Below are 14,586 nucleotides of genomic sequence, written 5' to 3' on the forward strand. Positions count from 1 at the left end.
TCTTATCAGCCATTATTAACTCTTCGAAAATGTAACTGAGTTGGTTGCATTAATTATGATACAATGTTCAAGTAAACTGTCCATTTCGCACGATGTCTAATACGGTACTGAGTGACTACACTTCAGATAAATGCATATAATGCAAATATTACAAGCAATATACTTGATCATTTTTTAAAATGTTGATCTCGGAACTACGTAACAAATCACTGTACCGCAATTAAATTAGCGTGCGAGAAAATTTCACTGAGCGTGGGAAAATTTCTCAAGTCGGCGTGGGAAATGTTTTAACTGTTTTGGTATTCATTTTCAAGCTATCGACTCCATCAAATGAAATGATTTCGTTAAATATGCCAAAATGCAATCAGTAAAAGAGAGTTATAGTGATTTGTGACAGCGTTATAGTGAATCAACGTAAAGCGAACTGCGTTATAACGGGGGCCTGCTGTATGTCAATGCAATATATATATTATTTACAATAAAAAAAATATTGTAAATAATATCTAGTTGACCGTTAAATTTCTCCAAGCTGTCAGCCTCAATTATGAGGAGGCAACTTGTTCCAGTAATCAAAAACTCAGTAGCTAAAAGAAAATTTCCTGCAATCAAATCCAAATCTCCTCCTCCGCAATTCGAATTTATGGTCCGTACTCTTTAAAACAGTGAAAATTTAGCCTTCATTCATTTTTTCTTCCCCTCCCAGAACCTCATAGACCTCAGCCAGGTCCCTTTAATAGACCTCAGCCTAATTGCCAAGCTCTGTAAGCCACAGTCTATCCACGTGTGATTGCCTTTTTACAGATCTGACCATGCAGGTTGGCCATCTTTGGACCCATTAAAGAAGCCTGATGTCTTCTTTTAGTCCCAATACTTGGACACAGCATCCAAGTGCATCTTATAACTTTCTTATACAGTAGGTATTATGACCTTCCAGTCTCTACAGGTATTGTTTGATAAATCAATAGGACACTATGGGCTTTCCTGGATGCCTGTGTATATTGCTCAGAGAACGTCACATCTGCCTGTATCATAAGTTCCAGATCCATTTCTTCCTCTACTGTTTTTAATTCAATCCCACACTTGGTGTAGTTGAATTAAAATTGAAAAAAGATGCTGTTTATATATGAGTGCTAGTAATTTTTGAACATTTTGAACATTTTGGATATTTTGACTTACCTTGGCTAGCTACCATTTACATTTATTTAAACAGAAAATTTGGGCTTATATTCTGGACTTACCTATTTATCTGAAATGCGTAAGTCTAAAAAATATATAAATTCATACACCGACCATTGAATAAAATTTAAAATTTAATATGACTAGAATCTTTACACAAAAATATTTACAATAAACTATTGCGGAATGCTAAAAACTGTAATAAAAGATCATTTACAATAAAATTTGCTAAAATATAAACCATTAAAAGCGCTAAAAACCTGAAGCTTTCGGGAGCGTCAGCTCCCTTCTTCAACAGTGACATGACTTCCTGCAACATCTCCTTAAGTAGCAGGCTCACGGTACCTCCACACGAGGTATTTCTCCACGTGGTTCAATCGGCACATGGTCAGAACTGGAAGCGGAAATGTCTCGGGAACGTGGCAAAGAAAATCGTTCATCCGACCTTAATATAATTGTTTCAAAGATAGGATTAATACGTATACCTCTATCTCTATTCATGGTATTCCTACTTGATGAACTAATCCGTAAACCCTCGAGCCATTTACGCTCCCAGTATCCATGTGCACGATCTAAAATAATAGCGTCCTCCGGGGAGATTTGATGCTGCTTCTCCCAAAAATGTTCGGCCACAGCAGACTTGTTGTATTCAGCGGTTCTTATGGCATTTATATGTTCCCCCAGACGATCCCTGAGCCGTCGTTTTGTTTCCCCCACATAACACTCACCACAATCCGGGCATTCTATTCTATAAACCACTCCACTACTAAGATCTTTTGGTATGCGGTCTTTGACCTGAGACACAGCTGTGCACAGCCTCCACCCAGGAAGCTGTACACAGCGTGTCCTCTTGCCAGATGTTCAGTAAGGCCCGGATAGTAGGGGATGTATGCAGTGGCTACCGGAACGAACGACTCCCTACGTTCGGACACTCCTCTACTATATCTATCCACAATAGTTTATTGTAAATATTTTTGTGTAAAGATTGTAGTCATATTAAATTTTAAATTTTATTCAATGGTCGGTGTATGAATTTATATATTTTTTAGACATGAGTTTTCCCGACCTCAGAGGCCTCTTTCAGGATATTGTGAAATGCATAACATTGCTTATAATTCATCTTGAACTTTTGCAATTCCAGATGAATTCTTGATAAGGTGTCAAAAAAATTTTTTATACCACTGTAAAATAAGAACCTAGAATTCTTTATAGGCCAAACAAGAAATTGGCAACGTTTCATAAAGTAAATATTTTTATATGTGCACATTAAACTAAAAACACATTGACCAGCCACTAAAATATACTATCTACAACAGAAAATGTAGATTTTTTATTCTGAACGCTATGACATCTATTTAAAAGTGCAGTTTGTCTTAGACATTTAATTACCAATAGTAAAACTTTAACCTAACATAAATAACACTACATTAGGTTATAGCCAAACTCACAAAAATCAGAAGTGTTTCTATCTTTTTAACTTACTTAATGCCAGGGACTTCACAAGACTTTGGCCGTGACTGTGGAAGTGGTAATAACTGTTGCTAAACAAAAAAAAAAAATCATATAATCCTTTAAATATCATGGTATGATAGGCTTAAAAACATGACATGCTGAAGTAGTAGTAGTAGAAGAATCACACAAACGTATACAATTTGAAGCAGAAGTTTATTTCTGCCAGTGTACAATAAAAACTGCTGTAGTTTATACTTATACAGATATAAACATGTTACAGAAGTTTCTGGATGATATGCTACATCCTGCCACCAGTGCAAGAAGAGAAGGGGGGATGGTATAACTCATTAATGAAAAAACATAATAATGAAGTCAGCCAGTGATGTGGCTGGTTATTTGATTGTCTGACTTTTTTTATGGTGCATTGGCAGTTAAAACCATAATGTAAAATCCATGGTAAAATTGAAATATAAAACATTGTACTAGAACATAATAATTACAAAATATGTGCAAATAATATGTAAAATAGAGTAACAAGTTAACACTTTGCCCTCCATACAATGTGTATATCATTTATAAATGTTAATTTCGTAATTTTAAATGTTTCAGATTATGTTTATTAATTACACTTTTTTTTATGAATCCTAGATTCAGATTTGCTGAATACTTCCAGTAATCTGAAATTATCTTCCCAGGAAAATATAATACAGCCATTACTCAATTTCTTCCCACAGTTCAAATCTGATGTTTGTTTCCTTCCACCAACTTGCTTTAATTATTTCAAAATCAATTAACTCTTGCAAGCAGCCAGATTTGTTTCATTTTGTTATGGAATTCATGACCTACCATATTTCATTAGCTAGCCTTTATAATTCCATTATGCCAATCAAGTTTGAAGTAGCAAGAATGTGTTTATAACTAATTGTGTTCTTGCTATTTCCAAGTAATGTTGCTTTGAGCTCATAAAACTGTTTTATGTTTCTTAGCAATAATCTGCATTATAATAACTTATGCTTAATAAGCTTAATAAGTCATTACAGTATAAACAGTTTTTTTCCTTTCAGGTAAATTATTACTTAAGTGAATATTACTTTTCTTTTGTAATTGCACTACTATGTTAGCCTTTTTATCTTTGTTAGCTTTTTGAATCATTTTGAATTATAATAACTTATGCTTAATAAGCTTAATAAGTCATTACAGTATAAACAGTTTTTTTCCTTTCAGGTAAATTATTACTTAAGTGAATATTACTTTTCTTTTGTAATTGCACTACTATGTTAGCCTTTTTATCTTTGTTAGCTTTTTGAATTTATATGTAACAATTCTGTTAGCCCAATTGCCATTCAATGGCCATAACAGGGCTTGCTTGTTTGTCTTAGACTTTTGTATTTGATTTCAAGCAATAAACTGACATTGACTGACTGATTGAAAAACAGATAAGCATGTCACCAGTCATCAACTTAAAACTCTTACAGCAGTTACTTAAAATTTGGTGTTAGCAGTTTATTCTCTGTAGAAAAGAAACCTAAGATACAGTTATCTGCTAAAATCTGACTCAGCATGACATATACTAGTAGATTGAATGAAAGTCTATTAGTATATGTCATGTTGTTAAGGTGTTATTACAAGAGGAGTAATGCAGATTTCGTGAAAAGGATTAAGGGAGATAGCTATCCTACGTGATGCATACTCAGAACAACAAATTCCTTTATGCTTTGAAAACTAGACCACCATGCTTTTATTACAGGCTTAAACCTACAATAAAAGCATTGTACTCTATTTATCCCTTATTCCTGTGCCACATCATTTGCCATGCTCACAACCATTTGGATTGAATAATTGTTTGCCCTTAATATATGGTAGTACTGGTCAGGGGGATGCCCCTTATGCTAATAAGTTGTTGTTTGGTTTTTAGGAGCATTAGCAACTAAGGCCATATTGCTCCAGGATATGCGGTGGTCATTCCCTGACCTTTCCGCATCCTCCGTATTTGGTGGTGACGAGCTCGAACCTCGGTCTAATCAAGAAGCGTGTGCTACGCACTGCTGCTCCTTCCCACCTGGCTACGGAGGCGCCTTGCCCCTTATGCATCCAACAGAAACAGACTTGTGCATTTAATTTCTGATAAGGAGTGTAACCCTTGTTATATTACAAGAATGAATATCAATAATGTATTTTTCCTGTTACTGTGCCTATAGAGCACTTTGTGAATCTGTGTATAACATACCTTTTTTTTTTTTTTTTTTTTTTTGTCTTTTGTGTTGTTGGTTTGAATGTCCCAAAGCAAATTCAATAGCATAAAGCACTGCAGTATATATAATGCACTCTAAGGAAAGCTAATTAGATATAATGATATCTGGAAAAATAGCAGCTAATGGTTCAAATTGGCTACTGAAATCATTTGGCTACCAGAACCATCAGTAGATATGTAGTAGGAAATTGAAAGACTAACGTGAAGTGAAATTCCTGATAAAAACAATGTATTATACCTCCAAGTTCACAGAGAAAGGTCAAAAATTGGAAAGCATATGTTCCAAGGAGGGAGGGGACTTCCTTGGAAGGGGTGGATTTCAAAATACCAAGCCATCAAGTTAAGTGTATTAAAATATTCCTGACTTGGATACCAAAGGTTGGTTCTTATGCAATGATAGCAGCGCTTGGTATACTGATATAAGTGGTTCACTGGTTTCAACACAAGCTAGACTGAATAAACATTGCATAATGGTGGATAAGGTCCAGCCAGTACCATCAGTAGATATGTTGTTGTCTACACCTGGGCACCACAGTCTAATTCACATCTAATAAGAGCTTGGTACAGACAAAGCAGACTGTGGTCTGTGTCCCAAGATGTAGAAGATAACACACAAAGAATGTTTATGCTGCTCAATTACTGTCCTGTTAGTCCTGCTCTTAGTTGAAGAATGCTTAAGAAAAGTTAACTTAAGTGTCATATCATCCCTAAGGATGTAGTATGCGACTTAACTGGAATGATGCATTCAACTGGCCACAATTCTGGATAAGGATGGAAATTCCACTTTTGTCAAAAATGCAGATGGTTTTTTTTTTTTTTTTTTTGTGGAGAAAATTTAAATCTACTGGTCCATGCCTGCTTACCAGGAGAGGTAACAGCATGCTGCATTTGCCTTTCTATTCCTTACATGTCTCATCACTGGCAGCAATACTAAAACTGATAAAGGACAATATGCATAGTTGGAGGAAGTTGTTTTGTGATAGCATTCGTCCTGAGTGCAACACTTAGAACAGATCCCTAGGGGATGTCCTCTTGACTAAAAGATCAAAAAGATAGGATCTCAGATGCATCTTAAAATGTGTGGCCAATTAAAGTTGTTAATAAAAAGGGAAAAGTGGCTACTTAGGCCTATCAGAATAGCAAATTGCCAAGCAGTATCAGTGCTCTATCAATGTTAAAATAGAGTGATACCAAATGCTTAAACTTTATAAAAGCACCTTGAATGTGTGCTCTTAATCTAATCAGATAACTGAATATTGATTTATTTATTCAACAGCCACATTGAATTTTTCGAAAGTAAATTATTTATCTCTAAGTACCATAACAGCCAAGCACTGACCATTCCTTCTAAGACTTTGCAGAGGTAACTTGTGAGTGCTAGAAGCATTAATTACTAGGAATCTTTCTCTCTGGTTTTGGAAAGTCTAATATACAGTTACCTTCTAATACGGGTGTAATTACTTATACGGCTGCTATACAGATAATTGAGTATTTCTTGGAAAAGTATTTAAAGTAAGAATCTTTTGCTGAAATTAGTATTAGTATTAGCCATATAGTGCAAGGAAGCCACAAGCTTTTGTTGCACCTGGCAATTTAAAAAAAAGTAGAAAATAAAATACAAATAATGTGCTTCCTTCCTCATCTAGATAACTATCTAGTTGACCTTTGAATTTCTTCAAGATGTTAGCCTTGACCACCTATAGATGAAACTTGTTCCAGTAATCAACGATTCCCTGTCTAAAAAAAAAAAAAACGCCCTACAATCTAGTTTAAACCACTTCCCCTGTAATTTGAATTTATGGTTCTTAGTTCTGGAATTCTTTATAACAGTGAAAATTCTGCCTTCATCCATTTTACTAATCCCTCTAGAGCTTTATAAACCTCAATCCAGTCCCCTCTAAGGTGCCTGGTTGCCAAGTTTGTTATTGTTTGTTATTTGGTTTTTGGGAGCATTAGCAACTAAGGCCATATTGCTCCGGGATATGCGGTGGTTATTCCCTGAATGACCTTTCCGCATCCTCCGTATTTGGTGGTGACGGGCTCGAACCCCGGTCTAATCAAGAAGCGTGTGTTACGCACTGCTGCTCCTTCCCACCTGGCTACGGAGGCGCCCGGTTGCCAAGTTCTGTAGCCCATCTTTGGACAGTGTATTTTTAAATGAGGTCTTATAATTACCTTATACAGTGGGATTATGATCTCCCTAACTCTATAGGATACTGTTGGATAGATCCTAGGGGTTTTCCTGGCTGCATGTTTACAATGCTCAGAAAACTTCATATCTGTCTGTATCATAACTCCCAGATCCCTTTCTTTCTCTACTGTTTTTAATTCAACTCCACCAATTGCATAAGTTATTTTGGGGTTGCTATTCCCCTAGTGTAAGACCTTGCATTTTGCTTCATTAAAACATAGTTGCAACTTTTCTGACCATTCTTGAAGCCTTTTCAAGTCATCCTGAAGGAGCACTGCTTATCATTAACGACTCTCCTAATCTTTACAATGCCTGCAAATTTTGACATGCCCTTTATCCCTCTGTCAATGTTTTTTTATGAAAATTAGAAACAACAGTGGTCTAAGAACCAATCCTTGCCGGGGTTCCCACTTCTAACATTACACCAACCCAAAGAACATCCATTAATTACAGTACTCTGCCTTCTGCCCTGCTACCACCCTACAATCCATTTTAGAACCTTACCAGTAATCCCAACTTGTTCCAACTTATAATACAGTTACCTCTCAGGAGGGACTGAGTCAAAATAGTTTGACATATATTCAATGCTTCAATAAAGATTTACTGAATTAAAATCATAAAATTTAAAATGAAATTCCAAATTACTTTGTCAATGATTTTCTGACACCATCTCTATTAATGAAGTGTTTGTTATATAATAAACTTCAAAATTACATAAATTCTAAAACAGATAAATATTTCACCTTCTTTGGATCCCAATAATTCTTTATCTGATCATTTTCAATTGTAAGAGAGCCATCCATTTCATGCACTAAAAAAAAAAAAAAAAAAAAAATTAATAATATTATCAAAGCAACAAAAACTAAACTTCACTTTGACAAAACAGTAAAATATATCCAAAAAATAATGCAATTCCCACTAATATACCCCTGCTTTCTTCCCATTACAAGAAAAAAAGAATTTCCTGTTACAAAAAATACTGTTTTAGATGAATTTTTTCCTATGCTAATTTACCTTCACTGTAATTTTTTACAAGCTTGTGCATAAACATAAATTAATAATAAAAAAATCTTATTTTAAAGTAATTTTAATTATTTCACAACGAATATAGTCCATTACCTTTAAAAAATAAAATGTTTATTGCAAATGCAAATGACCTTTAAGTCCCACTCATCCTCTGCCATTCAGCATTTTGATTAAGAAATTGTCCACCCTTCAAATAAATTCTACTTATGTTAAAAATATACCACAATAATAATAATAATAATAAAAACATGATCATAAGCTCATTCATGAAAAATGAGTTGTGGAAAGAGCTAGTATCATGAAAGTTACAACTAAGAAAATCTTTATTTGCTAAGCATTCAATATAATCACAGCCCACCTGTCTAACATGTTCCCATACAAATTGAAGGTCACAAATGCCATCTGCAAACTGGTGTTCCATGATGTTTGCAAGTTAATTCCTTATGACTTGTAAATGTCATGTATCTAATGAATATATCCATCTGAGAAATAAAAGTTCACCTGTCTAACATGTTCCCATACAAATTGAAGGTCACAAATGCCATCTGCAAACTGGTGTTCCATGATGTTTGCAAGTTAATTCCTTATGACTTGTAAATGTCATGTATCTAATGAATATATCCATCTGAGAAATAAAAGTTCCTTCATTTTAAAAAAAATTAATCTATCACAGACTAATGTTATGAAAATATGGTGGCTGCCAAAGCATTGGCAGCCACCATATTTCATGCAATGTTTGCAGCAGGTGTTTAAGAAATGAGCAGTAACCATTCCTTAAATGCCCACCATTGAGATTGATTTGTTGAAATGAAAGAAAGCTTTGTGTGAATACTTTAATCAGATACAGGATCTTGTAAACTTCAAGGAAATTACATAGATCAGTTTGCAAGCAGCACATATGTGTGAACACATTATACAGATAGCTAGATATACAGATTGGATGCTGAAAGATTTTAAATCTTTCAGCATTCGATCATATTCATGAAAACACTGTAAATTCTTAACAGTGTTTTCATGAATAATATAAATCATGAATAATATAACATAAATCCTTGATTTTCCCATTAGCAACAATACAGACATTTGCTGTTGCTGGAGTGGATGTTTAATAGTGTCTGTTATTGTAGAGCAATGATCAGCATATGGCAAAACAATTTTAGAAATTAGCATATAAGGTAATCAATTACAGCTAACTAACACAATCAACTAAATTAATATCATCTGCAATTATATCATTAATTGTACTGTAAAGCTACTTATAAGTTAAGGAGTAATCACAAGGATATGATGCTGCTAATATGGTAAAGAGCACATTCAATAAGACTGTTTCGTAGCAAAGGAATGATGGCAGTGCATGCAAGAGTGCACACACACACACACACACATGCATGCACAGTGTTGAAGGATGATCACATCCCCTCTAGCACCTGTGTGAATGCACATGCTGGAGGGGAGTGATCATCCTTCAGCAATAAAAAGATGTTCTAAATGTGCTGCCAATTCATGCTGTGAGGAGGATCTAGGGTGGGGGGCTGATCAGCTTTATTTGAAGAAGTTCACCATATATAGATATGCTCATTTAAGTCCACTGGTCAATACACACCCATCATGCAACTAGCTTATAATCAGCATTATGAATTATTCCTGAGAACAACTAAAACTTCTGTTTAAAATAAAATTAATCTTTTAGCTTAATACTCATATTCAAATTAACAAACATGAAACAAAGCAGAATCTGATTCTTACTTACCACGTCGCTGAGTGGGAGGAGTGTTAGCCGCATGAAAATTTTCTTGTGGACTCATTGCACTTTGATGAAGGGCTGAATCTGAATTAGTTCTATACAATACAAAAACAAAATCTGTGCTTGATTTAAAGCAGACATGTGGAATGCAGGCAGCATTAAATATAAATAAATAACATATTTCAAGATTTAGGATTTAATTAAGAATAAATTTTGATATTTTGCAAACTATATATAATAATGCTATTGATTGCCAAAATCATACTCAAGTAGTTCAAAGCATATTCATATAATCTTGACCCAAAGCAAATTCACCTAAAAATATTTCCTAAAAACAACCTACTGAACAAGACTACCAAAACTCAAAATTAATCCAGGAAAAATGCTATTTATTATATAGTCAGAGAAAGTGAAAAATTATCATTTTAACTGCTTAACAATTAAAATTTCTTCAAAAGATAAAATTTTATAAAGTTTTAATTTAACAGAATAGCTTATTAACAAAAAAAGCAAACCTATCTGCAGTGTTGCAGGGGGATGATTCCACAGCAATATTCAAATTACTTTCAAATTATAAAGAAAAATTCTTGTGAACAGAAATAAAAGCGAAAAAAATTTTAATTATGTAATTTACTAGTATTTGTGTTCAATTTCTATTTTTATCATATTGTTTAAAAGGCAAAGGAAATAAACAACTCTAGTTTTATTGGGAGACACTACTGTCAGGGAAAAAATAATTTTATTACAAAAAATTATATTTTTTGTAATAAAGATAGGTGATTCAGAACCAGAGTGTGTTTGCTAGGAGCAACAATCAATGGTGTTACCAACAGACTGCCAAATTTTAAGGGAAAAAAAGACAGAATTAATATTCATGTGGGGACTAACGATATTAAATGTGCATGACCAGTGAGTTAGGTCAGAATGTGTATGTCTGCATTTCTGCCCAGACACGATAGGAGGGACTATATGCTGAAAGCCTTGCAAATTAACTTGAGAAAATTTGCAAGGCTCTAGGGAGGTAAATTCTTTTTTTTTATCAGTGTGGCCCACATTTGTGGGTAGAAGGAATCTATTTTGTAGAAATGGTATAAAACAGGATCTAGAAAAGTTGAGAGGTGGCAACTGAAGTGTAACATTGACAAATGTAAAGTAAAGCATATGGGAAGCATATGTTGTTGTTGGTACTTGGCTTAATGACACAAGGGCTACTGAGGCCAAATTGTGTCTGCTCATAGTTTATTCAATCAAAATAAACCGGTGTAGAAGTTAAATTAAACACTCCCATATAGGCCAATACATTTTAAAAAGATATAAGTTCTTCTTTTTGTTTGCATAATTTCCGAGGAAATGAGTTAAATCATGTGAGACGTTCAGCCTAGAGAGAGAGAGACAGAAAAGTATTTGAATGTATGGTGGAATAAAGGGGGCAATCAAACAGAAAATGCCTAACAGTAAGTTGACTGTCACAGGATGAACACTGGGATGGATCTTCTCCCAGTAGCAAGAACAGATGGGTATGATGAGTGTGTCCAATTCTGAGTCTTGGCAGTACTACTTCCTTTTGTCTGTTTCGTCGAAAGCGTGAATGCCACAGCCTTGGTTCTTGCTTTATCTGGTAAAGTTTATGTTGGTGTTAATTTTCCAGATCTGTGACCAGTTGTCGTAAAATGTTTACGAATAACAGGCTTATAATTAAGGGAGAACGAGAGTAGCCTTGTGCAGGCAAAGTTTTACTGCTCTTGGAATAGAGAAGTTTTTTCTGTTTTATTAGCTTAAATTGGCATATTAACTTATTTTCTAGAGTAGCTTTATATTCCTAGTTACGATATTTAGTTTAAAGTTTAACTTAGATAGAGATTTTGTAGGTATTACTTAGTATTGATAAGGGTATCAAATCCACATATTACAAGTTGCAGCTCCGATGAATGAGAAGTTTTTAGCCATATTTAGCCGCTTTATTGACCAATTATAATATTAAATTATTTTCTATAAGTAGCTTATAGACCTTGTCAGGATCCTTAGTTTATTCTGAATTGAGACAGCGAGATTTGGAAGTTAATTAATACTTAAGTGTCCATAGATTTACCATTCGTAACTTGCCGCCATTGTTATATGATACAACGTTATATCCCGAACTAGATAGCTTAAGCTTAGTATAGTATATAATATAATATTGTCAATTAATCAGTAAAATCTATTAATCTTGTTAAACTTCATTGTCAATTAAATTGTACTTGTAACTAAATACATATAACGACTTACATTACAAACGTAACATAATTAATTAATACATAATTTGATACAGAAGTTATATAAACGGAACTCATAGATAATACTCGATACTGAAAAATATATAAAACTTTATAACTGTGTTGGGATACAAATTTAGGATTATAATTTTGTACTGAAATTGAAGTTTTATTGAAATTAAATCGAAATCATGACTCAGACCAGAGCAGCAGAGCAAAAGGCTCAAGCTAATGGGAATGCTGTGGCTCAGGGGAGAACAGGGAGGGGGGTTGCCCTCTGAATCACAGCCTTTTAAAATTCACTGCTTGCTTGATGTTTGTGGAGCACTCGACTACGTGACATGATATTGCCATGGGGGATGTCTTGGTGTGTGCGCGCAATGTAAGGAAATCAGGCTACAACTCAGCGTTGTTATGGGTCTATATGAGAGCTTGAAGGACAGGGTGGATGCCCTCGAAGGATCTAAATTGAGGGGCCCATCAAGCTCTCAGCTGCCCACATCAATGCCAGAGCTTCACTTGGTCATCATGCAACACAGTGATAATCCCCAAAGCAGAATGCACTGGTGCCACAGGAACTAGTAGTTGTTGGTGACTCTATTGTCAAGGAAACGGGGTATATGCTTTATAAAAAGGATAGGTGGAACAGGACCAGGGTATGTCTGCCAGGGGCACAGGTTGATGACGTTGTAGAGTGCATATCAACTTTTAAGGGCAAAAAAGGTGATATAGTTGTACATGTTGGCATTAATGATATTAAGAGTAGGAGACCGGCAGAATTACTTAACAAGTACAGGTCACTGTTGAAAAAAAGCCGTGAATTAGGGTTGAATTTGAAAGTGTCTGAAATTCTGCCCATACACGATAGGAAGGAGTATATGATGAGAGCCTTGTCGATCAATTCGGCCTTGGAAAGATTGTGCAAGGCTCAAGGGGTAGAATTTTTTTCAGCCTGGTCTGTACTTGTTAACAGGAGAGACTGCTTCTACAGGGATGGGATACACTTAAATAGAAAGTGTGCCAGAATATTTGCTGATTTGCTGATTGGTGCCAGAATATTTGCTGATGCAATCGAGGCAGCGTTAGGTGGGTCGGAAAACTGCTAGCTTGGGGGGGGGATACGAGGACAAATAGATTAAAAGTAACCATTGGCAGAGGTGATAGTCATTCTTGCACTGCTTCTACTGGAATGAGCAGCAGCCTGGAAAATAAGATGCAGGATATTTCATCTTGTTTGCTGGGAGTCATTGCGGTACAAGTAAACATATGGGTTGTGTTAGGGTAGCTAAGAATAGGAACAGGTGCTTGTATATTTGTATGTACACCAATGCTAGGAGTTTGGTAAATAAATTTGATGAATTTGAGGTATTGCTCAAAACATCAAAGGCAGATACTGTCAGGATATCAGAGATGTCGTGTCACACAGATATAAGGAATGCAGAACTGGAATTTGGGGAGTACAACATCTACAGAAAGGATAGACAGGAAAAGAAGGGAGGAGGGGTTATGCTATTAGTTAAGAAACAAAAACTCCAAAGAAGTGAAGGCAGTCGACATTGCTGGACAGTGCAGTGTCAAGTTAGTTTGGTGTGACATAAGCATTGGGAGATCAAAATTGAGAGTAGGAGTGTGCTATAGGCCTAATGACTTTGATGAGTATAATAAGAAACTGTACAGGGAAATAGAGTGGACCAGTAAATCAGAGTCTTATAATGGGGGATTTTAATTTCCCAGCTATTGAATGGAATTTGTGGGTTGGTTACTCACACACTAGCAAGGCTTTTGTGGATTTAATGGATGATTGTTTTCTACATCGGCATGTTTATGAGGCAACTAGAGGGAGTAATACTCTTGATCTGATTATCAGTAGTGATTCTTCATGCATTAAGAATCTGCAAATAAAGTAACCACTAGGTGGCAGTGATCACAGTGTGCTGAAGTGGGATTTACTCAAAGAGGTAACTACCATCAGGGATAAAGGGAAGGGTTTTTGCTTTCGTAAAGGCGACTATGATAGTCTGAGACAGTATTTAAATTCTGTACTGTGGGACCAACCGATGATATTACCAACAGCAAATTCAAAATGGGAAGCATTCAAAGAACTTATCTTGGAAGCTACTAGGCTTTACATACCAACCAAGAAATATTCTTCAAAGTTTAGGCCTAAATAGATATCAGATGAAGTAATGAGACATGGCAGAGAAGAAAAATGCATGGGATACATATAAATTAATCGGTGACATGGAAGCCTATGATAGATATTATTATTAGCCATAAGGTGCAAGGAAGCCTGAGGCTTATACTACACAAGCCAAAAAAAAATGTATTTACCCTGTAACCCGGGGAGGGAGAGAGAGAGAGAGAGAGAGAGAGAGAGAGAGAGAGAGAGAGAGAGAGAGAGAGAGAGAGAGAGAGAGAGACAAGTAAAAGGAAATCACCAAAAAAGAGAAGAATGATGATATCCAGCTCAGGAACCTGGGTGTGCCAAGCCCAT

The 14,586-nt window shown here is 35.3% G+C and overlaps 1 protein-coding gene across 2 annotated transcripts in view; it reads right to left on the bottom strand.

Moving 5' to 3' along the window:
- LOC150089331 (CREB-regulated transcription coactivator 1-like) overlaps positions 1-14,586 on the bottom strand; it is a 507,055-nt gene that overhangs the window by 242,578 nt on the left and 249,891 nt on the right. For both annotated transcript variants that reach the window (XM_090368506.1, XM_090368505.1), the window contains exons 6-8: positions 9,847-9,935; positions 7,814-7,881; positions 2,659-2,717 (exon numbers count right to left, since the gene is read on the bottom strand). In XM_090368506.1, the coding sequence (XP_090224632.1) occupies positions 2,659-2,717; positions 7,814-7,881; positions 9,847-9,935 (216 nt within the window). The remainder of the gene's footprint in view (positions 1-2,658; positions 2,718-7,813; positions 7,882-9,846; positions 9,936-14,586) is intronic.

Source organism: Mastigoproctus giganteus, chromosome 2 (genome assembly GCF_048544385.1).
Source record: "Mastigoproctus giganteus isolate SK-2022 chromosome 2, ASM4854438v1, whole genome shotgun sequence".
In the NCBI taxonomy this organism is placed as follows: Eukaryota; Metazoa; Arthropoda; class Arachnida; order Uropygi; family Thelyphonidae; genus Mastigoproctus; species Mastigoproctus giganteus.